This window comes from Scatophagus argus, chromosome 22 (genome assembly GCF_020382885.2).
Source record: "Scatophagus argus isolate fScaArg1 chromosome 22, fScaArg1.pri, whole genome shotgun sequence".
Classification (NCBI taxonomy): domain Eukaryota; kingdom Metazoa; phylum Chordata; class Actinopteri; family Scatophagidae; genus Scatophagus; species Scatophagus argus.
The window spans coordinates 1,325,568-1,350,339 of NC_058514.1; the positions used below are offsets into that span (position 1 = coordinate 1,325,568).

The 24,772-nt window shown below is 44.5% G+C and overlaps 1 protein-coding gene and 1 long non-coding RNA gene across 2 annotated transcripts; one reads left to right on the top strand and one right to left on the bottom strand.

Annotated features, from left to right (window-relative positions):
- Positions 1–6,732: 6,732 nt before the first annotated feature.
- On the bottom strand, positions 6,733–11,286 carry LOC124053816. Its single transcript, XR_006842235.1, has 3 exons — positions 9,048–11,286; positions 7,383–7,475; positions 6,733–7,180 (listed from the first exon to the last, which is right to left on the bottom strand). It is a non-coding gene; the product is annotated as an uncharacterized LOC124053816 (long non-coding RNA).
- A 43-nt stretch (positions 11,287–11,329) lies between these two features.
- On the top strand, positions 11,330–18,085 carry LOC124053815 (23 kDa integral membrane protein-like). Its single transcript, XM_046379339.1, has 9 exons — positions 11,330–11,509; positions 12,652–12,708; positions 14,681–14,800; positions 14,904–14,978; positions 15,530–15,625; positions 15,853–15,981; positions 16,234–16,266; positions 16,360–16,443; positions 16,802–18,085. Exons 1-9 carry the CDS (start codon positions 11,450–11,452, stop codon positions 16,892–16,894), a joined length of 747 nt encoding a protein of 248 aa, XP_046235295.1. The 5' UTR covers positions 11,330–11,449; the 3' UTR covers positions 16,895–18,085.
- The last annotated feature ends 6,687 nt before the right edge of the window (positions 18,086–24,772 follow it).

Here is a 24,772-nt window from a genome sequence, read left to right on the forward strand (position 1 = left end):
ACTGGGTGGGATTGTCACCACCTTCACCCTCCTTTCGTTATTTATTTACTTGGAACTTCTTTTTATTGGCAATTACCAAGTGCGGTCATACATGTTATACACACACAAATCAGTAAAACAAAACAAAATAACTGTATCCACAGGTATGCGAGTCTTGAAGGGGGTTCTGGTCCATGGGTCCCTAATTTAGGGCCCCGTTGTAAACAGAACATGAAGTACATAGAGAGCAACACAGTGAGGGGCCGCCGTGGCCTAGAGGTTGGAGAAGTGGCTTGTGATCGGAGGGTCACTGGATCGATTCCCCCACATATTGAACACACTGACCACACGTCACTAATGACCCTTCAGGAAAGAAAAGAAAAACAAAGAACAAACGCATGCCTACATACACAACTACATCCATCAATACTGATACACACGCATGTCTCTGTACACCACCCTCATGGAAACTCAGGACACTTCAGCCAATGTACACTGCTCAGAAAATAAAGGGAACACTTAAACAACACAATGTAACTCCAAGTCAATCACACTGCTGTGAAATCAAAGTGTCCACTTAGGAAGCAACACTGACTGACAATCAGTTTCACATGCTGTTGTGCAAATGGAACAGACAACAGGCAATTAGCAAGACACCCCCAGTAAAGGAGTGGCTCTGCAGGTGGTGACCACAGTCCACTTCTCAGTTCCTTTGCTTTCTGGCCGATGTTTCGGTCAATTTTGAATGCTGGCGGTGCTTTCACTCTAGTGGTAGCATGAGATGGGGTCTACAACCCACACAAGTGGCTCAGGTAGTGCAGCTCGTCCAGGATGGCACATCAATGTGAGCTGTGGCACGAAGGTTTGCTGTGTCTGTCAGCGTAGTGTCCAGAGCACGGAGATGCTACCAGGAGACAGGCCAGTACATCAGGAGATGTGAAGGAGGCCATAGGAGGGCAACAACCCAGCAGCAGGACCGCGTCCTCCGCCTTTGTGCAGGGAGGAACAGGAGGTGCACTGCCAGAGCCCTGCAAAATGACTTCCAGCAGGCCACAAATGTGCATATGTCTGCTCAAACAGTCAGAAACAGACTCCATGAGGGTGGTATGAGGGCCCGACGTCCACAGGTGGGGGTTGTGTTTAGAGCCCAACACCATGCAGGGTGTTTGGCATTTGCCAGAGAACACCAATATTGGCAAATTGGCCACTGGCGCCCTGTGCTCTTCACAGATGAAAGCAGGTTCAGTTCAGTTTGTTTTACTTGCAGAGATAACTGCTTACAAGCTGTCGTCTCTCATCACATGAAACCAGAACCAAGAAAACATTGCTGAGGTTCAGCTTTTCTCTGAGCTTCAGGCAACAGATCAGTCAGCCTGGTTACAGCCTGGTTACCGGGTCACCTGGTGTATTGGAAGCAGGCGCCTCGATAACATCCAGATAACATCCAAATAACATCCAGATAACATCCTGATAACATCTTCCTCTGTGCCACAGAGCTCCTTTGTTGTCCAAAAAAAACCCCAGAATGCACTAAAAGTACATCAATGAGCCACACTGTTGTCACTGATGTTCCTTCATTAAACTGAACACACACACTTTGTTTACTTCATTTGGATTAAGTCCCACACACTGTGACAAACACTAGAGCACCAACTGTCCCCCACATTATTTCCTCTTCTGGATGCTGATCTAAATGTCTTTTTTCTGCAGTAAGCAGGAAATTGGAGCTTGGAGCCTCAGACATGAGAGCGTATTGCCAGATTGGCCGACATTTTTCATGGGACTTTGTCAGACAAACTGACTGCTGTGTCTCGCTCTGGACAAACAAACTGACACTGCCATCACTAAAACATGACATTTAACTCCTGGGGTCACAGCAGGACTCAGGAAAACTGAGAAATGCTGTTATGAAAGTAATGAAACAGCTTTGTCACGGTTTGATTTTTAATCGTTAATCGCTTGTGAACACACTGAGCCGGCTGTGGTTTGAGATGGTTAATCTGAGCAGACCACCGAGCCAGTCCGGAGTCTGCGGCTCCTCTCCACCCCCTCACTGACTCCATTATGTCCCAACATCACTAAAACGCCCTGTGAAAGCTCTGATAATGACTTTGTTTTGAACACGTGAGCTTCTCTCTATCATCCAAATGATGAAGTTATCAGCTCTGGTTCCCCAGACGTCCCGAGAGGAGGTGGACAAAGTGACAGGCGTGTTCAGGGGTTTGCTACATGTTAACCACATGAAGGAAACCCGCAGGTGCACAAACAGCACAAAGAAAAGCCCCAGTGCAGGTAACTCAAACGAGGCAGCCAGGAGGAACAACAGCAGCCTCAGCAAGGTCTGAGCCTGACAGACTCTGCTGTGTTCAGGCCTGCAGTCTAACAAAGGAGGATCAGAGTGAAACCGGCGGCCTGATCCCCACCCCACTTAAGCCTTCGGCAAAGGGCGTCGGCGCACACTGATTGGCCGGGAGGTGAAAGCACCAAGCTGCGCTCACTCACCTGGAGGAGGAGCAGCAGGTGTCCTGAATCACACTCAGCACTGACACCTTGGTGACCCGGCAACACACCAGCAGACAGAAACTCACTGAGCTTGTGTCAGACTTTCATGGTCGGCAGAGGAGGAAGACTTCCTCTCTCCTTCACATCAGGAGAAATCCTGCGTTTGTGAGGGGAAACAAACCTGCACACAGAGCTGAGTCTTTATGATCCCCACAGGGACTGTGGTGGCTTTGACTGTCACATTGTTGTTGGCCCAAAGGAAACCCGTTAGAAACAGTCCTCACCAAGTCCACTAACTACAGACGGCCACTGACAGAAACCATGTTGATTCAAGAGTCTTTACTGTCATTATGCAAGCATAACGAAATTTTGTAAAGATTCTCGACTCAAATGCACACATAAAAATAGCAGCAAAAAATTTAAAATGAATACTTTAGAAAAGTAAGAATAAAAAAGAAAAATAAATCTTCATAGCGACTGTTGGATCTTTCCTTCAGCCCACCAGGAAGAAAAGGAGACCTCAGCATCTAATGGAAGAACTTCAGTATTTACTGAGCACGTGACATCACGATTGTGCTCGATCATTAGATCGATATCTTTAGATAATCTTTAGTTCAGGATGATGAGCCTGCCAAAGAGCTGATGCTTATCGAAACATAACAGCTGAGTTCAAAGCCAGCGTAAAGTCCCTTTGTGACAGAGCTGACGACCGACTGTGGCTGATATCAGACGTGATTAATCCAGAGGACGGGTTGAGCGCATCCTGATTGATTACAGCAGAGTATTTTCATGCTCTCTGTGAAGGCAGGAACAGAGGAAGCTGAGCTGAACCAACAGATTTCAGCTGGGGAGGCAGGAGATGGGTGGGTGTTGGGACTGCATTTCTGAGGTTAACTCCTTTATTTCTGACATGTTAAGGTACAATTGATCCTCCTTTAAAAGAGGTTCCAGAGAAAGACAGCACAGCAGGGCTCAGTCAGGCCGCCGTCATGCTGGGACTTTCAGGCTCACAGCAATAACAGGCCTGAGGTCAAGTCTCTGTTTTACATCAATGAAACTGCCTGTTGAGGGACACTGCTGCGTTTCTGTCCAACCCAATGAGACACAAATAAAGCAGGATATTCTGCAGATTTCAGTTCAGCCATCTCGGGTTGTAAAGTTGTGGTTCATGAGGAAATCTGACTTCAGGGGGCATTTTTAGCCCCAAAAAGCAGTTTCTTCCCCCAGGCTGTCTCCCTGATCTCCCCGTAATCCACCTGCCATTGTATGAACCACCACACTGTTTGCACTACATGTACATACATATTTATATCTTGTTTATTTTCTTCTTGTAAATACTTTATTCTTCATTTTTTATTATTATTATTTGTTATTTTGTATTTTGTATGGTGCACAGGAGAGGGAAAAATACGGAGTCAAATTTGCTTGTATGGTCACATGTACTTGGCAAATAAAGCTGATTCTGATTCTAAATTTCTGGGACTGAGAATTTGAAAAAGCAGACGTCCCAGTCCACATGGAAGGCACCACGAGCACACTTTACTTACATCCAATCAATCAGCAGTCAGCCCAAACACCCACAGGTGTGTCAGCCTGCACCTGAAGCACATTCAGCTGTGGTGAATTACACACACAGGATGTTGGCCAGAGTTTCTTTAAACATGCAGCCAACTGCGTGCCTTTAAAAAGTCCTCAGCTGGGATGCAAAGTGAGTGTAATCTGTAGTAAAAGCTTTAGCATAAGTTTGAGAACACAAATCCGACCTGAATATTCAGCTGAGAGACTTTCTGCTCCTGAACTTTGGTTCACCTGGGGTTTGTTCTCAGAGTATCTAAAAGCTGCAGTGGTGTCAGTGGAGCTGCTGCCACCTTTACTGAAGCTGAGTGACTTTCAGTTACTCTCAGATAATCCGAGTGTGACGGTTCAACTGCGGCCCTTATCTCGCCGGGGCCGCAGGACACCAGACTCAACCACACATGTAGGGGAAACAAGTTATTATGCCACATATGGTTTTGTATTAAAATGCAGCAGTATAATACTGACCGTGAGCTGTCTTCTGTGAGTGTACTACACTCCGCTGCACCTGCACTCCCTCTTTGTGCTCATAGTGCTGTGAATTATAAGAGCGGAGTGGGGAGTCACCCAGGAATCCAGATAATCACGGTCTCTGTGGCCTTCTCACCTTCCTGTGAGCTGTTCCATATAAAGCTGCTGATAAGGACACACTCCTCACTGTCTCCTTCAGCAGTGCTTATTGTCACTCAGTCCTCTTGCAAGAGCTAAGACACGAAGACATTTAGATGGTTTACAGTCTCTTTATTTTCATTTTCCTCCACAACACACAGAACGCGTCATCCGCCTCACTTTCACATTTAAGAGGTCAGTAAGGTTGCTAAATAAATTTTGTCATCTTGATAGCATGACAAAGTTAACATTTGGTGTCACGAAACCTTCATAAACCTTCCATAAACTCAGACTCATAAAGTATGCACTGACTGAAGACATATTAAGTACAGTACGTGGTGAAATGGACATGAAAATGACAGGAACAAGTACTTGATTTATGTTTTTATGTCGATAAATCATTTCAAGCTTTTAATAAAGCCGCTTCTGACAGAACACAAACTGATGCCTCAGCAGCCTGTCTCGAGTCTGAGGGGACATTTGTGAAAAGAACAGGATGCACAGAGCAACAGCAGAAAGGCCAGACCACAAACCTGAGAACAGGACAAGTTTGGTTGACGAAGTCCCAGAGAACTCTGAGGGGAAGTCCTGCTCGTAAACAAGTCGTGTTTGTCATCCGTCACTTTAAAGCTGAAGCACAGAGCGGATCAGAGGAGCTGCTTCAGTCTCGCCTGATCGAGGCCGGATTACAGGCTCCACATTCAGATCTGGGACTCCTGGACAGGCTTGGGTCCAGCATTTCTCTGCGCTGCACAACATCGGGTGCATTTCAGAGTCTGTTTGGGTTCAGCCATGAGGTCTGAGACCCATGAAGACCTCTGTAACACAGGCTGAACCTCAGCAAAATGCAGCTGAGTAAAGTGATGAAGACGAGGCTGAACACCCAGAAGAACGACTGCTGCCAGCTCAACAGTCAGACGTTCTGAGCTCAGAGCGTTTCTGAGGACAATCTGCTCACAAAGCGCTTTCCTCCGGCGCCGATGAGCTGAAGATCAGGTTTACCTAAAGGCTCCTAAAGGCTTCGTAGTAAATAAAGTGCATCCTCACACTGCAGAGAAGCACACAGTCTGTCTGAGGAGACAAATTCAGTGCGACGGAAGTGAAGTTCAAACTTTTGCTGAAATTTAGTTTCACTTCTCACTTCTCATTGATCACACTGGGGTTTTTTTATTTTAGTTTAACTGTTTGCTGAATCATCTTGTCTACGGGTTTGGCTCCAGTTTGTGATTCCAGTTAATCAATCGTTTTTTTATCTTGTGGCTTTTCTGTTAGTTCGTGTTTTTAACAGTTTAAACTACTGAAACTACTTACACGGACTGAAATATTCTGACTGGCTCAGTGTTTGTTGTTCTAAAACTTGTCATCATGACTAAAAACACCAAATGAAAGTAAATCAAGCAGAATTTGACGCAGTGTCGTGTTTTACGTGTCGCTGTTGATCAGTTTGCTGTGTCACCATAATTACTGAGTGTGGGGCCTCAAACGCCTCGTGTGACTCAAAACACAAAAGAATCAGTCTGTTCACACTGAGCAGGTTCACTGAAAAGTGATACTTTGGATTAACTTACACCTAAATGTATTAGTTTCTCCCAAGTTAATTTTATGACTTGGTTGACACCATAAAGTTTGATTTAATATCAAGCAAAAATATTAATTCCACCAAAGCAAAAATTTACATTCACTCAAAGTGAAAATATTAGTTATTCTAATGACCACACAGCATTTTTTACTTTGCTCTGACTCAATATTTTTTACTTTGGTTAAACTTAATATTTACTAATACATCAAAGTATACTTTTACTTCAGATAAAACTAATTAAATTGATGTAATTTTGTTACATGCAATTTAATTAAGTTCTCTCAAGTTAAAATCTTTGATTCAGTACTGTAAACTATTATTTTACTTCCACATTAATCAATATGTTTTCTTTAGTCACAAATCAAAATGTCACTTCATGCATGTTGACTTGCATTGAGTTAACTTGCAATAAATTAAGACAGAAAATATCTTCAAAATAACTTTATTGTGATATCTTAAAACATACATCACATATAAAATAAAAATAAATATAGCAAAATAAAATAAAAGCCTCCAATTACTGACTTTTTATTGTTTTCTTTTCCTTCTGTAACAACTTTTTGTAACCTTAACCACATGTGAAACACATCACAGTATTTTTTACATAGAGATCTTGTGTACAAATAGAAGTTTTCATCAGTCTTGTATGTTGAGCTTGGAAGTCAGACTGAACACTCTGCGTGTCATTGTCTTTGGTTCTATCTCCATGAATATTTTCTGCAGTGCATCAAAAGTGTGCTTTAACTCACGTGGACAGCTCAGGTTTAGAGCATAGATGAGGCCAAATCACAGGGCACAACCATGTGTGAGTGACGGCAGCTCACTGAGGGCTTCCACACCATCGATAACAATCCCAGTGGCACATGGGGGATGGAGAGGATCCTCCACCTCTGCCATGGTACACCTCTCCAGCTCTTGTTCATCCTTCTGACCAACCTGATAAAAGAGATGGCAGATCAGCATCTGAGTCAACAATTTAAAAACCTAGACAGACTATATACAAAAAAGATAAAACACACAAACGTGTTCATTATAAGACCACTGCAGGACAGAGTACTCCACAATAAACCGGAACAGGTAAATGTATATGAATGTACTGTAAGCCTTTAGTCTGACACCATGAGTATGAGATACTTACCAGATACTCCTTGAAGAGTTTGTCCACATCTTCCCCAAGGAATACAACAAGGGCCTTCAAGAGACACTCTCGTTTCAAAATCACCTCGTGGCTCTGTAGGTCAGAGAACACATCTAATTTTGCAACTTAACTTTAAACAATGAACATTAATTACACAATGCACATACATAAATGAACACTTAAACTAATTGTGATTTACAAAAGCTTTCAGAAAACCAGCTAAATGGGCTGTCAAACACTTTAAGAAATGAACCATAAATATTTGTTCTGTATCAACACTCCTGAAAAACACAAACAATTGTTTCACTGTTTTTCAGATGTTGTGCTATATGTTGAAAATAGTGCTTTAAATTTGAATGCTGAGTGCTATTTCATACAAAACCTTTGAATGTGGCCACAAATTCAAATTCTTGTTTACAGTAGCTACAAGATGGCGGGAGGTAGCAGCCTTTCAAATGACGGTTCATGAAATGCACCAGCGGGCAAGTGATGTGACGATTTGTCATGTGACACGAAAACCTCTGGTTTGAAGTAAAATAACTACTTTAATCCAAATGTTATTTTCAGTTTACTGCAAATGGTGTACTATTTGCATTGAACAAAACTGAAAAAAACAATTTTTAAAAAAGAAACCACAGTTTTAGATTACTCCAGTATAAAAATGTGATTTAAACCAATGACACAGCAGTTGCACTTTTTTCAGTGTTGAAACTTTCCTTTAATCTGCTTTGCTGAGAGGAAACGCAGAGACTCTAAACTCAAACCCCAAACCCCAGTGACTCGGGTTTCCGCCCACACTCTGCTGAAGCCACTGAGCCTCATAATGAGATCAGACGTCCAGGTTCTCTGAAAAGACGACATCCTTTCTTAAGCTGAAATGTTAACTGATGCTGCTGAGCTGAACAAGTCTGCAAACAAACGAATGGTTGCAGCTTCTTCAGGGGACGATGATGATCCTCAGCAGAACACGAAGTTCATGTTGGCCCTCAGCGCTGAAACCATCAAACATCTGCAGGTTTTTACTTGAGGACTAACGTCTTCCAGAGGACAATAAGAACTCAGGCTGGCCTGCTCCATCCTGTTAAGCTGTGGAGCTGGTGAGGATGGGGGAATGTGGCTTTTCCCCTCGTAAACACTTTAACAATAAGTCTCATAAATCCCAACAGCTCTGAGCACATTCCTGAGCGCAGAGAAACTCACAGCTTCCACCTCGCGCTCCTCTGCACCAATCCCGGTTCCCGATTGGTCGACAGGTGTCCGATGCACACGTCAGCTCAGACCTCCGGGTTTATTAGACTGCAGGTAACCATGGCAACAGCACCGATGCTTCAGGCCTGGCTTTCCTGACTCGTCAGGCTGACATGTAAACGGAGCGGAGGTTTGGAGGTCCTGCCCTGATGGGCCTTCTTTGAGTTTTGTGTAAATCTTAATCTAATGTGATTGATCCAGCAGATAATTCACAGGCAGTAGGCCACCATGAGAGTCCGCTTACGGTGCATTCAGGTGCCTCTGGTTTGTGTGGCCTTTACTTAAGTAAAAGTACTGCCCTCAAAGTCTTATTTAAACCAGCGCAGGTCCTCAAATGGCGAGACACTGATTGAAAACGGCCCTCAGAAGCCTGGGGCGACGATGCTGTTTGGTGAACAACTGAAAAAGGTCACGTACCTTTCCGTGTCAGGAAGTTGACTTCGGTTTCAGTGCAGCTGTGAGACAGCTGACAATTCATGGCGTGTCTTCAGGTCTGCGTCTCGTGGGATCTCATCAGTCGCAGCTTTTTGCGTTTCAGTGGGTTTTGCCAGAATTACTAAATAATAAGAAGAAGTTTTTAAACCTGAGCTCAGTGTTTACACAGACTTACTGCGAGTTTTGGACTCTGGCAGGCCACCTGAGCTGGCTGATGGTTCACGTGCTGTCATAACGTTGACACTCCTCTGGCCAAAATATGTGGACGAAAACAAAATCATCGTCAGGCTTTGGTTTGTCTGCAGCTCGCACCAGAACTCTGTGACAGACAAAGTGCACTTCGGGTAACGTGTGTGCTTTAGATTTGGGGGTGAAATGTTCCTTTAAGCTTCTGTGTTTTGATGTAACCTGATCTGCTGCCTTTCAGGCGGTTTATACGAGACTCTTCTTCTTGGTTCTTGTTTCCAGTGCCAGCTGTAACGCTCGGTGGGCGTCACCGTCTCTTCCTGTTTTCACTTTCCCTCCTTCTTTCAGTCAGCCCTGAAAGGTTCTGACATCCCGGCTCGAAGCGGGACCCTGCGTTGGGGTGTCAGACTCAGGATGTCAGCTGCCAGCCACAGGGCAACAACGAGCTTCTTGTTTTGTTTTCTGTTCTCTTTGACCTCCACATTTTTTTGTCTGAGGTCTGTGGGAAGGATGGAGCCACGATCTCGCACTCATTCAGACGGGGGTGTGAGAGGGTGTGGTCGCCTACTCCAGACCCACGAAAACACTTCATAGATCCAGAGCTGTCAGAGAGGACAGCACGTTAGAGTCTCGTCTTCTGTCTGGTGTTTTACTCCTGAATAAACTTTGTGTAAGTTTCCCTGTGGAAGTGGAACAGGGCCGGAACAAATGGGTTTGCGGCTCCACACGGAACATGGGCCCCCACACATTAAAGCCCTTCATTTTGACTTTATTATTATATTCTTATTAAAGCAGATTTAAATTCTTCCTCACGTCTTAGCTTTGCTGCCTTTCTCTGCCCCTGAAAAGCACGTGAGCTGCCGTAAATAATGAAACTGCTGCGTGAGCCTGGAGGGCAGCAGAGAGAGGAAACTGGAGACGAGTTACTGAGGAACTCTGAGCTGAGCTGCAGTGAAATCTCTTCCCTCCATGTTGAAAGCTTTTGTCCAGTCGAGCGAACTTTCTTTTCTGCTTCAGGTTTTTGGTTTTAGTTTGCACACGGCTTGATTCACTCATGGAACTGACGGATTTGTCTACGAGCTTGAAGCAAAAAGGAAAAAGAAGCAAAATAAAACTTTATTTTGGATCTTTTTCTAAAGCTTTAAGCATAAATAATCTGGGCAGCTGAAGTGTGAACAAACTCTGCTGAACGACAGAAATCTTCCCTCACTTTTCTCTTCATTTCTGGAGGAAAAGATTTGACACAAAACTCTGACAGAGTGACAATAAGCACATGTGAAGGAGAGCAAGAAATATCCTCAGTAACGTTTTTATATGAAGCTAACAACAAGGCCACACGATTGTTTGGATTTCAGTTGGCGGCACTAAGAGCATAACAGAGAGGGTTATCAATCAAAGTGTGCTCACGTCAGACAGTTCATGGTCAGAGTTACACTGGCACTTAGAACAGGAAATGATTGCATTTTAATAAGAAATCACAAGTTGTAGAGTTTTTTCCCCTACAATTTTTACTTATTTTTTACATGTAGTTTGGTTCGGTTGAGGGAACACTTACATTATGCTCTGTCACATTGTTTTATCCAAAATATTCAAGACTAAAATGAGAAAAGCTTATCATACAGGACGTCTGCTCCTCCAGCAGGCAGCAGTCACTGACCCTTTTTCAAAAACGAAACTTTGCATGCCAAGATGTTTGTCTTCAGTAAACAATGAAAAATATGAATACATGGGCAAGTCAGAATGTGCGCAGCTTTATCTTTTAAAGCGGTGTGTAAACCTCCAGTTCTCATCTGTCAAAAACTTTTGTCTTCATATGAGATCACCTGGAAACATCGTCTCCAGAGTTTGATCTGCAGTAAAAGATGAAACTGAATGTGGAAACTTGTGGCTTCAGGATGTTTTACAGTCAAAATGAGTCCTCAGGCGATCTCTGAAAGAAGAAAAAAACACATCAGGTGAATCCTCCAAATGTTAAAAGTCTTTTAAAAAGCAGAAGGAGTGATGCGTTCAGGGGTCACACGTCGTGATGCGCCTGAGCAGAGCAGCTCTGAGTGACGCAGCTCTGCGCTCAGCCTCCCCGCACGCTTCACTCTGCAGCCTCTTTATCACACACACTGCAGCACATCAGCACACACACTCCCACACACACGCAGTTTAACTTCTTCATCTCTCAGAGAAAAGTGACGGAAAAAAACAAGATGGGAAAAATTAACGGATGCCTCAAGTGCCTTTTTATCTTCTTCAACGTGCTGTTCGCAGTAAGTACGAACTCCTCTTGTTTTTTATTTTTTAATTAACTTTTGTTTGTTTTGTGTGATCGTCTGACTTATTTTTCATGGGTTTACAATTTGTGTTTGGAGCAGAAAAGATTAAAAAATGAGCTTACGATAAATAAATCCAACAAAAGAAAAGTTTTAAACAACAGTTTTTTGTAAAAATAAAAAACTAAATAAAAAAGTGTGATTAAAAGAAAACGAAGGATTCGAAACTAAAGGAAAGAAATTAAATACTTTAACATTATATCAACAAACTCGTAAAATAAGTTTATTTATCGAAAATAAAACAAAAAACCTCAGGAAGTTTGATTAAACTGAAGGGAGGAGATAAACCATTAAAGGTGTGAAGGGTCGTGTTTCCGGAATGAAAAGCGGGTCCAGATTTTTTTTTATTGTTTTGTCCTGTAAACAATCACTTCCAGTAAGAAGGAGAAAAAACGCAGAGTGAAATGTGTGCATCAGGCTCATGTTTCCGTTTCCCCCTCGGAGCCCCTTCGTTAATAACGAGCTTGCGTTCCCTCGTGCAGCAAATGTTTTCAGCTCATGAAAAGTTCATTTATTTCAGTTCAGAATAATAATAAAACACAAAGCTGTACGACACTGAAGTCATTTTTAAAATCTATTTTCTCTTTTTCATGCTTCACACCATTTTTTTCCACAAGCTCCTGTTCAAAGTTTATTTTTCTTATTATAAAAGAGAAATATCGTTTGTTGAATGAGATGAGCTTCATTTAGATTAGACGTTTGCGTGTGTGATCTCTGCCGTTCACTTTGTCAGGCTCTGGCGCCCCCTGGTGCCACAGTGCGGAAACTACAGAGAGCAAACGGCCCGAGCTGACTGGCACAAACCGAAATGCCTGATACGTACAGCAGACATTTGAGAGAGTTTAAGACATATTCGATGTTGTGAGAACCACATCCTCACAGTCTGGTGGTTAGAAATTATTTTTTATATTTAAATCATTTTCTAAGGCCTAAACTTGCGTCCTTGTGTTAACTGTCCATCTGTCTCTTATTACCTGCTGGATGTGCACATTTTCCAAATATCTAAATCTCTTCCTGTAAAGCAAATCCCGCCCATCGTTTCCTTTGAGTGCAAACTAACTCATGTGATGTGTCCTCAGATCTTGGGATGCGTTCTGGTCTACGGGGCGGTGAAGGTCAGCACCTACAGCCACCAGGTAAACAACAACAACAACAACAACAACAGCAGCAGCGCCGCTGAATCCACTTCATGGTCTGCACGGTGGCTCTGAAATGCAGATCAAGACGTTCGCGTGTTGTGTCGCGATAACTGAACTTCAGAGGTGTGAAGAACATGTGGCTGCTACTTGGCCGCTTCAGAGACCAATTTTTGCATTTTTTAAATTTAATAAAAGTAACCTCAGCAAAATGAGGATGATCCAGTTCAGACCACTCTAACGCGGTCCCCGTCCACGAAAACCCGATGAATACACAGGCCACGCTAAGCACTGGAGCTGGGGGGGTTTCCGGTTTTCCCGGTCTTGTGTATGAGCTTGTCACTTGTCAGGTGGAGGTGAGGAAAGGTAGCAGCATGCGGCTAGCTAGCAGGAGCCCCATGTTAGCTGATTAGCTCAGCTTAGCTCAGATGAAGAAGGAGAAAAGTTCGACTGAGTGGTGGTTGTGAGGAACAAAAACACCATGTGTCACAGCTGTCCAGATGTGGAGATGCTACACTCTTATTTATGTGCTCAATGAGGGCAGCTACTGCGTTAGTGCGACATCTAGTGGTGACATTTGGTCTACCAGCTCAATGTGGTGTTTGAAGCTCGTATCAAACTGGTCTGAACAACTCGGAATGGTGTTAATCATCCAGGGTTTGTTCACTCTCTTCGTTGGGTCAGCGGTCAGCGCCAAACACAATTCCAACTTCCTATTACAGGATGCCTGTTGGCAGAATGAACTGATGATTTACTGTAAAAGGACTCAAAGGGAAGTCAGGGACGTGTGCATACAACTAGATCAATCACACATCCGCATTAATCGGAGGGGATTCATATTTTACTGCAGTGTTGAAAGAAGCTTGTAGCACTTACAGTATTAACAGTATGCTGGTTCAGACTTGGTTAAGACTCTGTACACATCCTGTACACATCTGAAAATACAGAATACCTGTTACGTAATGTTTACAGCAAGCTGGGGTGAAGGCCTGCGAGTGTTTATAAAGAGGCGGCCAAGCTGACAAGATGTAGCAGAGGCTTTGATTTGTACTTTTTAATGCAGAACAGATGCAGCTCGGGGGGAGTTTTTCCATTCTGACTGTCGACTTTCTCAGCACAGGAAAAACAGGAAGGCAAAGTTATGAAACCTAAAAGTACTGTGGGCTGCGTGACAGAGCAGAAAAAAGCACTTCTGGCACGGACTGCTGCCTTTTAGCTCATTGTTTCTAACTAATCAAATTCACTTTCCATTTCTGTTGGGCATTTTCCAAAACACATCATCAGGTTTTAGGTTTCTGCATTCCAGCGTCCATTTTGTGGGATGCAGCATTTAAACTTGTTAGTGGGCTGTAACCTGATGCCCACAGCCGTGGTACTTTGGGTGCTGTTAGCTCGTACCGCAGACATTGTCTGGAAGCTCCATATGAGAAAACTGATGTCCTTTCTCTCTTTCTGTTGGACTCTTATCGAATCTCCCATCACGCAGACTGTCAGAGAAAGTGTGGCTAAGATTTCCCGATGCTAACGTGCTAGTTTGACAGCTGTGAGCACTGAAAACGATCCTGCTCTGCGGAGCCAAAGCCTTAATGACCAAACTCCTGTTCAGTGACCGCGAGAGAAGATCCTCCAACAGCTGCTGTCCATTTCACAATGTTAAACAATAATGGGAGTGGTTATGGTGGAGACTTTGGGAGAAAATCACACCATTCTGTCTGGCCTCCGCTGATGTGACAGATTATTATGAGTTAACTACGTTTGAATCCCTGATTTCTTGAGTCAGATCAGTTTACAGAGTAATGTGGAAGGAAATTGTCTTATTTACACAATCAGTACATAAACTGTGATTTTTGTGAATCTTACTTATAATCAGCACAACTGGGATCAGCGCTTGGTGTTCGGTCGGCCACCGACCCTAAGCGCCTCTCACGTTGCACCTTTAAGTCACCGTTTGCGTTGTGTAATCTTCCTGCAGATGTCGGCGGTTGGGAGCCCGAGCCTGGGATGGATTTGGGTGTTTGCGATCGGCATTCTTGGTATTTCCTGCTTGGGAATCTATGCAGGCAGCTCAGAGAAGGAGCTCGCCCTCAAAATAGTGCGTACCAGTTCATTTGATAACTTTGTTTCACAGTCAACACGCACAATCAGCCAAACAGGAAGTGTCATTATGGGTACTGACTGCATTGTTTCATGTACAGTTTGCAGGCTTCATGGGCGTCGGAATGATCATCATGCTGATCTTTGGCATCATTGTTGCTGTCACAAGGAACAAGGTCATCCATCCATCCATCCATCCATCCAGATTCACATTCTGTCCACATCTTGATGCTAATATTTTATTTTCCTCTCATTGTAAACATTCTGTCCATCTTTTTCCTTCTTTCTCTTGCTGCTAACACTTCACAGTCTTTAGCTGTTAGCATCTTCTCTCTCCCGTCTAATTGTTAGCGTAATCCTAATCTTCTTTCCATGTCTACCATGTCGTTCTGTTCAACATTGCAACCGTTTCTTCTCTGTACACTAAAGTCCTCTCAAGCTGCGTCTAAATTCACTCAGTGAATTTTTATACTCACTACAGATTTTATTTATCACTGAAGGGATGAGCGAAGGAGGTCATTTCAGACACAGAATCTGCCTGCCATGATGTTCTTTTTCCCTGCTAATGCTAACGCTGTTTGTCCCTCTATCTTACCACTGTCTCTGTCTACCTTCTTCTGCGTCTGTCTCAATGCTAACAAATCGATGTCCCCACGGTCCCTCTGTCTTTGTGACTCTTTACTCTCCAGCTGTCTCGATGATAATGTTGTCTCTTGTCGTCTTTCAGCTGAAGGCCGGCCTGGACAGCGTGGCTGCTGAGATTGCGAAGCCCTTAATGGCAGATGAGGAACTAAGAGCAGCGCTTGATGAGCTGCAGCAAACTGTAAGGTTCTCTGTGTATGGACACAATCTTATAGTGCAGTCTAGTTAGGACAAACAAACACAAACCCTTCATGTGAGGGTTTACAGTTATTCCAAAAGGTTTCCGCTTGTGATCTGTGCTTTGATGTAACTATTACTTATGTGATCTTCACTTACTGTTATTGATAGTGCAAGCTCCCGCTGTCCTTAGGCCTCCCTGTTGAAATATTGGTTTCCATGTGGCTGCAGGTTCATTGCTGTGGAGTTGTGGGCCCGACCGACTGGGGTCAGACAATCCCTCAGTCCTGTAGGTGCTCTGGAAGTGGTTATGGATCATTTGGATCATATGGAGGATCTGAATGCAAAGCCAGACCTCAGGTTGGTTCCTGTAAAATGAACCAGGAGCATCAGTTTGAGATCAGATGTAATTTGAGAATGAAGTCCCATGTCATGGGAAAGCTGGTGCTCTAAAGTTAACGGCAGGTTTGTCGTCACTAAATACAACAAAACCTTTCTTCTTAAATAATTTCATCTTCTATTATCCCTACTATCCACAGTATTTTTATTTAGTGGTGTTTGACAGAATGCTTTTCTCATTTTGATCCCATTTGGTCTTTTTTTTCCCTGCAGGGAACCACAGGCCCCGACAAAGTCTTTGCAAAGGTATTCGATCCACCATCCAAACATCAGCCAGTGTTTACCAGTCAGTGATGTTTCCACAACATGACTCTTTCTTCATCTGCTCTCCTTCTGCAGCCCTGCAGTGAGATCATCTTTATCTGGATCGACCTCGTCTTCCAGATCAGCATGGGTTTCCTCTTTGGATTTGCTGTCACGGCAGTAAGCGCCGCTAATGTTGCTTTTATCGCGTTCTCTGAAGATATGACAGGAAACAACTAAAACCGTGACAAATCCTCCATACACCGCTGGGAAAATATATGATTTATCAGCTTCGAAACAGAATTAATCTGAAGGCCATGACACGAACCTGTTAGATTATTCAGGAAACTTTTACATCTTCCAGTGTTTTCTATACTGAGAAACACTGACGATCTCAGCAAAAGCTTTCTTACTTAAACCAAAAGTGGGTGAAAAACGCTTCCAGGAATAGCACTGGTATTTTGGGTGATTACAGTTTGTCTTGTACCCATCAAAGGTCTGTTTGTCCACCTTTCTAATTGGCTTCCTGTCTTCACAGCTGCTGGGCCTGCTGGTTTCCCTCCTGATGATCCGTCAGGTCAGACGCCACGACGGCGTGGGAGGATCGTCCATGGCTATGAAGGGCTACTGAGAGGAGCCGTCCTCCCCTGACTCTTAACCTCTGCACTATAGTGGTCCATACGTGACCTCTTCTTCTTTACTTTTTTATGACATCGGTGTCTTTTGAGAGCGACGGAGGCAGCAGGAGGCAGAGGGATGATGATGATGATGATGATGTGATGCGCTGCAGGAAGATTTCACTTGGGAGCGAAAGTGCTGCCTTGCGGCATCTTTCTCTTCCGGCTTTCTATTGTAGAAAATATTGCAAACATTTATTTTTTTGTGAATCATTTTATCTGTTTGTGTTCTTTGATGGTGTGCAGTATATAGCAGCCTTATGTAACAGAGATATTATGTAGAAACAGTGGCTATGCTCAGCCTTCACCACATCTGGCTACAGCTCAATTAACCCGAGGAGGTCAGAACATCAGTTATTAGCGGCAGACTTTTGAAAATCCTCTTGCTTTTCATCTTAAGCTCCGGGCACACCAGAAAATAAAGTTTCTTAAAGCATGTTTGGGAAAATGTGACGCTGGGGTGTAGCTGCTGAGCTAATTGCTAATGCTGTCCGGGAACGTGCTGGTGCCTCGCGCTCCTCCAGCTAAATGTCTGTAGCTTTAAGTTCCTGTGACTGTCAGCTAATGTCTTCACCAGCTGCCAAATCCAGATTTTCAATTTTTACTGACAGTAACTAATGACCACAAACAGGTCTAAGATGAATTCTTCTAAACCTGGATTTGTATTTCTGGAGGAATTACCAACATTTGGAGTTTGGAAAAGCGTGAAAAAGCTTCACAGCCTCCTCGGGTTAAAGCAGAGCAGCAGCAGAAAAAGAACAGCAAATATTCATTATCTCCAAAGCTATGTGTATGTCCACGTAAAGCACTTCAGTCCTGTAAAAACAGAGCACTCCACTGGACTTCAGGGCAGAAATCACATTACAACAAAATCTGTTGAGAGCAGGTAACATCAGACAAAATCCCATCTACAATGAAAACGATTCTGTGTGTGAGGCAAAGTGAAGATAAGAATATAAAACTCACACACTGTGGATGAAGCTCAGGGTTAAGTTCTCACATCTCCCACAGACAATAAACATCCCATCACAACAAGAAACAGGACAGGTGATTTAAACAGAAGACAGGTGCTGTGAGAGGAGTCTTTCTGTTGTAAAATCTGTACTCATTTTGTTTCAGAATAAACTGCAGAGACTGAATATCCAGCAGGTCTCACTTTGTTCTGTTCTAATTCCTCCTTGTCAGTGTTTATGGTTGTTTTTTACGGTTTGGATCCCTGATTTCCGACCGTGTGAACACTGAAGTGTGACGCACAGCTCAGAACCAGGCTGGACTCATGAAAAACAGTGTAGAAACAGGAAGACAAACAAGAAACAAGACGGGCCTGAGGAGAAAGCAGCTGACTGGGAACAGGTGTGTGGCTCAGGTGACGAATGAGGAGGGCGTGGCCCTGCGAAACCCCTCCCGGTCCGAATGCGTTGAGCTTTCAGGGCCACCGTAGCCTCCTGATGACTCGCAGCCTGGTTGTCAACATGTGGTGGGGGGTCTGCAGCCAGAGGAGGCTGCTGTCCGTCCTCTGTCACCTGCGGGGGTACTGTTCAGGTGTCCACATACTTATGGCCACAGTGTGCTTCAGAATGAACCAGCAGCCATTAGGTGGCAGTACACACCAGAGAATAAAGCAAACTGCACAGCCTGAGTAAAAATGAAATAAATGAATAAATTCAGGCCGTGTGTTCATTCACTCAAGTCATCTTTACTGTCTCAGTAATCACACACTTTGTCTTTCTGTTGTGACAAAACCAAACCTAAATATAGAAATCTGATCTGAGGATCCTGTTCAGCCCTGCTTAGGTGAAGTGAACGCACCTCAGCTCAGTCAGGTAATCAAACGCAGCTGCAACAAACGGAAGCTGACGCGTTTTCAGCGAGTGACAGGCTGCTCTGCTAAAAGCTGGAGACAAACACAAAGTGTGAAGGTGACGAAGATTAAATTGTCAAACCTTTTCTCTGACAGATGAGTTCATGTGTTCTGCCTTCTCTGGTAACCGTCTGCACCTCAGCCTCGAACGTGTCTTTTCTGATGCAGCCTTGAACTGATCTGACAGCATTTAAAGACCAGCAGGTGTGCTGGTTTGAAGTGCAGGCTCTTGGCTTGTCCTGGTGGTCACCAGTAAAACCAGCACCTGAAGGGGGCCTGTGGTCAGCAACTGTTTGTGAAAATACAGAGAGGATGTCGAAGAGGCGCCTCTCGACTGTGTGCTCCATCCCCGCTGCAGATCTTTCGGGGGGGCGTCCTCCAAACCAAACCTCATGACCCAAGCACTGAACTGAAAGTTTTGAGAAGGTTGAGAAATCAGACTCCAATATTTTTCTCCCACCAGAAAAACTCCATGAAAAACAAACCGGAGATATTTATAACGAGGCTGCTCTGAGGCTCAAGACCATAAACTCATCTGCTGATCTCCTTTACTGCAACCGACACAATATCATCGGCGTACTAAAGATACTGAATACAAATACACCCAGGAGCATTTGGTCCAGCACTCAGATCAGCACAAAGACGGATCCTGTACTCGACATGCAGTCACCTGAACGCGTCGTCTTCTCGTCTGTGGCCTTCAGGTGCATCTGCTGCTGCATGCGGGCTGCCGTCGGTTCTGCTGTGGAGGCGTCGGGCGGATCGCAGGATCCTGCTTGTGCACGGAGGGAGAAACGGCCGACTGCTGTTCAGGGTGAAGTGAACCACCTCATGTACCGGTAAGTTCATGACGACACAGTCGGTTTATCTGCGTTCAGTTATTAGCGTTATGAGAAACATGACAACAAAAGGCAGGATGAATAAACTGGTCTGTGACAGCATCTCAACACATTCAGAGCTTTTGGCTCAGCATCGCCGCCTGCCATTATGAGACCAGATTTAATGAACTCGGGGTGGCGTTTCCTCGCCACGGCTTGTCTCCCACATGGCTCTTTTGTGTCCTGATCCGTTGTGTGTCTCTGCCTCGGAGGGGACGGAGGTCGCTAACTGTCTCTGCCTGGTGTGTCATCAGGATATTCAGACATGACTGGTCACTGAAAATCTGCATTTGAATTTCTTCGTTAATGTGAACTCTTGAACACTTCTAGACAGTGACGTAAAAATGACTGGCTGTGTACGTTAAAAATGATCGTGTAATTTTAATCCAAGTAATTGAGCAAGCTGACAGCGCTTTAAACCTTCCCACAATACGCACCACGCACCGGGCCTGTTTGTCAAAGACGAAAAGGATAAAATGCTTCACATAAGACGTTCTGACTTTGACAAAACAGTCTGTTACACGACTCAGAGTGTACGACAATACGATGGCAGCCGAAGAATGGAGCTGATGAGAGCTGGCAGCTGCTGCAAATCCTTCATCGCCTTCCACAAAGAGCACAAGCAGACTTGCAGGCGTGAAAGCTTGTTGTAAGAGTAATAAGCAGCAACGCTGAGTGCAGAGCAGAGCAGCAGCAGCTTAGGCAGAACAAAAGAGCGAGCACAAACAGACTCGTGTTACTGCAGAGGATATGTAGGACAGTGAGAGCTGTCACCTGGACCTCCTCCTCCTCCTCCTCCGCTAAGACCATCAGGCCCTTTGAGACGTCAAAGCACAGGTGTGAATAATAAAGGTGTGATTAACGTGGATCCATCAAAATCATACTCAACACGGATCTGACAACGAGTGCACTTCTCTCAAAGGTGACGTGTGTTTCAGGCGCAAAGCAAAAGCAAATAAGAGATTCAAACCAAAAAGAAGAGAGCCTGAAGGTTTATGTTTTCATAGGAGAAGATCACATCACGCAAAATCATCTTTTAGAAAGATCGGCTGACTGCTGAGAAGAAGAACAGGAAGCGGGTCCTCCGTCAGCAGACAGCTGGCAGCCGTCATGCTGACACTCTGAATCCAAAACTTAAAGCATAACGCAACAACATCACCATCACATGATTCAGTAGTCAAACGTGTTCACGTGTGTGAAAGGTCTTCACGTGTCCTCTGAGACTTGACTCGAGTCTCAGCCACAAAGAGGCTGAGTCTTCACGTGTCCTCTTTGTGGATGAGACTTGACTCGAGTCAGACCAGGTCCAGGTGTTGTTCGGTCCGATCTGGCCTGGGTAGGGTCCCTTCTTATTGCTCTCGATGAGAGCAGCATCACGATGTGAGCCGGTTTGGTGCTCTCTCTGTTTGGGACTGTTGGGTCTGCATGACTTTTGGATCAGGTCTTATGTTTCTGTGGTCTTCTCAAGCTGGTTCTGCTTGTTCTTGGGTGAAAACTCTTTCAGGTTGGGCAGAAAGGAGCGTAGCTCAGTCAGGATGTGAAGTCAGTGAGGGTGTTACTGCTGGAATGATATTTCATTCTAAAAAACTATTATAGAGTGGGCAGGTAGGGCTTCACACACACCTGAGTCTATCCATCACACACACACACACACACACAGATCCTGCTGTAGTCATTTTGGATTGTCCGTCTTACTCATGAATGCCATTAATAACCTCCTGTGTGTGTGTGTGTGTGTGACCCACATTTCTTAATGGCCTCTCTGATATGTTGTGCATTTATAACAGCATCAACACCTCCAATATATTCTTTAATGCATTCTGTGTGTGTGTGTGTGTGTGTGTGTGTGTGTGTGTGTGTGTGTGTGTGTGTGATAGGTTTTAAATGGATGAGCTCCTTCAGACTGCACTTGTAACCAAAGGCTACTGGCTATCGAGCCGCCACGCTAGCTGACGCACATCGGCGCTAATGAGAGAGGCTGAGAGGAAGATCACGGGATTCGTGATTTGTGACTGTGTGTGTTTGTTTGAGCTCCTCTTCAGAGGATGAGGAAGGTGAACACTGCTGAAGGAAGTTAAGGCTTCTGTCAGTCCCAGACTCCATCCCCACCTCCTCCTGTCCGCGTTTCTCAGCTTTATAGACGTTCAGTCCATTTAAACTTTACTAACCAATCAGAGCGTTGTATCCGTCCTGCCAGCTAACGCTTGTCGAATCCAGTGATTGGAGGGCTTTTATCTCACTGAGCTGACTTACAAAACTTACCTGCTGGCTCTTAATCCCACCCACAAATGTCTGATTGGTCGATTGACTTACTTGAAATCGCTGGACTGATTTAGAGGAGTGTGCAGTGATTTACTGGTCTGGAGTCAGGCTGGCAGGCGGACTCGGCATTGCACCGGATTATGGAGGTGAAGAGGAAGCCTGACGCTGAATCTGCAGATTTACAAGTTGGTTTACTTTCAGCTCCTACCAGCAGCCACCAGCTTTGTGTTGGGACTGCGATAAGCACACTGAGGATGTGTTGTAAACAACCAAAATCAGTTTGAGACAGCAGCTTAGACACCCAGACGGAGCTCGAAATACAGAAATAAAGCTGTCAAAAGTGCAACAAGTATTCTCTGTGAAAATAATCAAAATGTGGGAGTATTAAAGCACGTTTCATGGCGGACCTGGACGGCCACAGCTCCACACTTCCAGCTCCCTGATCGTTAACTATTTAATAATTCAGAAATGTTTTCCAGATGTTCAGCAGTTGTCTCTTCATGTTTTGTCCATCAACACGACTCGGACTTGGACACGTAGCAGAGACAGGCTGGACTGATGGATTCCTGCTGCCATTATGGCACTAACAGGAAGTACAGTAACAAACAAACAAACAAACAGAATAATGTAAGTGCTTCGTTAAGGACACCTTCGTCGTCAGACGTCGAGTCCGGCGTGCTGTTGATCCGCCCAGGTGCGTTCAGTGTTGCAGCCTCACCTGACTTCACCTTTGCTCCCAGCATCATTACGACAGCCGCCGCAGGGCTCTGTCACCTCAGCACAGACACTGAGACGTTTTTGTCTTGGTCTGGCGTTAATGAAAACCTCCTGAGCAGAGCGGGAACAAAGTTACACGATAACGTTTTCAGCATCACCGAGTGTGCCGAGACACGACGGGCTTCTCTCCCGTTTGTGTTCAGCACATAATTATTTTACTTTTCTCTTTGTTTTGCAGTTGTGTTTGATTCGTCTGAGTGGAACAAATCCTTTAATGTCAGGCTGAAGCCCTCAGTTTTTGACTTCTGGATGAAATGTTGCCCAGAAACGCACACACACTCACACACACACACACACACACACACACACACACACACACACACACACACACACACACTGCGTGGGCGACGTGAGGGCTGCCTGAAGGTTGCTCCTAATGTCTCCATTTGTCTCCATTTGTTTTTGATATTCACATTTACATTTAATATGTGCAGAAGTCGTGTTTCTGTGTGGGAATAATAAAGATGTATAATTTCTGCATTTGGCTTGTTTTCCATGTGAACGAGCTGAGTTGTGTTCAGTGTCGACTGTACTGCCTGAAAGTCTGCAGACTAAAAAGATGGAATGGAATTTTATGGTTGAGAGAAAGAAGAAATGACAGAAGGAATGAAAGATGGAATGAGAGGTGAAAGAAAGAAAAAGAGGGAGTGTGTGTGTGTGTGTGTGTGTGTGTAATGAGGCCTGACTCGGTTAATACCTCAAGGCGAGGTTTGCTTACTGATGCCAGCACACACACTGAGGCTGAGGTAATTTTTTTAATGGCGGAGCTGAAACACAATCACAGAGATGAATGAGGTCTGTCAATCAACCAGCTCCGAGCTTCACTTCCTGTCTGAGGAACGTCACAGGTTTCCTGCCACCTGAAAAGATTTAGACTTTAGTTCTGTTGTCATGGAGAAAAGCTCCTGTGTGTGTGTGTGTGTGGATATCACTGAACATCGTGTCATCTGGCTCTCTGTCAGGTAGAATCACATGTGGAGGCACCTGGGAGACGTCTGGTCAACAGTTTTAACCACTGCTTTTAATCTGCAGGTAACCATAGCAACAATACTGATGCTTCACACTGGGTCATGAGGATCTTGATGCAGTTACTCCTTCACCATTCTGGTAGAAACATATGTTTAATTTTTGGGTTTGATATACACTATATGGACAAAAGTATACAGACACCCCTCTTTATGGACCTGTTCCTCAGGGTTTGAGCTCGGCCCCTGACTCCCAGTGAAGGGAAATCTTAATGCTTCAGCACACCAAGACATTTTGGACAATGCTATGCTTCCAACTTTGTGGCAACAGTTTGTTGAAGGCCCTTTTCTATTCCAGCATGACTGTGCCCCAGTGCACAAAGCAAAGCTCCATAAAGACATGGTTGGATGAGTTTGGTGTGGAAGAACTTGACTGGCCCACACAGAGCCCTGACCTCAACCCCATCCAACACCTTTGGGATGAACTGGAACGGAGATTGTGAGCCAGGCCTTTTGGTCCAACATCAGTGTGTGACCTCACAAATGCTCTGCTGCATGAATGGACACAAATTCCCACAGAAACACTCCAACATGTTGTGGAAAGCCTTCACAGAAGAGTGGAAGCTGTTAGAGCTGCAAAGCTGTCTGTGTGATTACAATGAGACGTCATTAAAGTCCCTGTTGGTGTGATGGGCAGCTGTCCCAATACTTCTGTCTACACAGTATGCTGATTGGATCACTCATGATCAGGTCACTGATCAACACCACCTCCTCTTTCCTGCTGTCATGTGACTGAAATAACCAATCAGAAGATAGAAACAAGTGACAGAAATGCTGTAGAAGCTTCTGTCACCTGCACATCTGGAGACAAAGTGTCCTTCCTGGACGGTGACGCTCACAGAGAGGAAAGACACAACAATCACTCAGTGTGAATTACGGCTCTCGTTTTCAGATGGAAGGCAGTCAGAGTGTTGCACTCTCATGAAAAGTGATGAAATTTGTCGTAAGTTTAATGAAGACACAGATTTTCTTATCTCTGATGTGAGACGTCGTTGAGATGCAGCGCGAACAGGTGGGCTCGTATCCTGT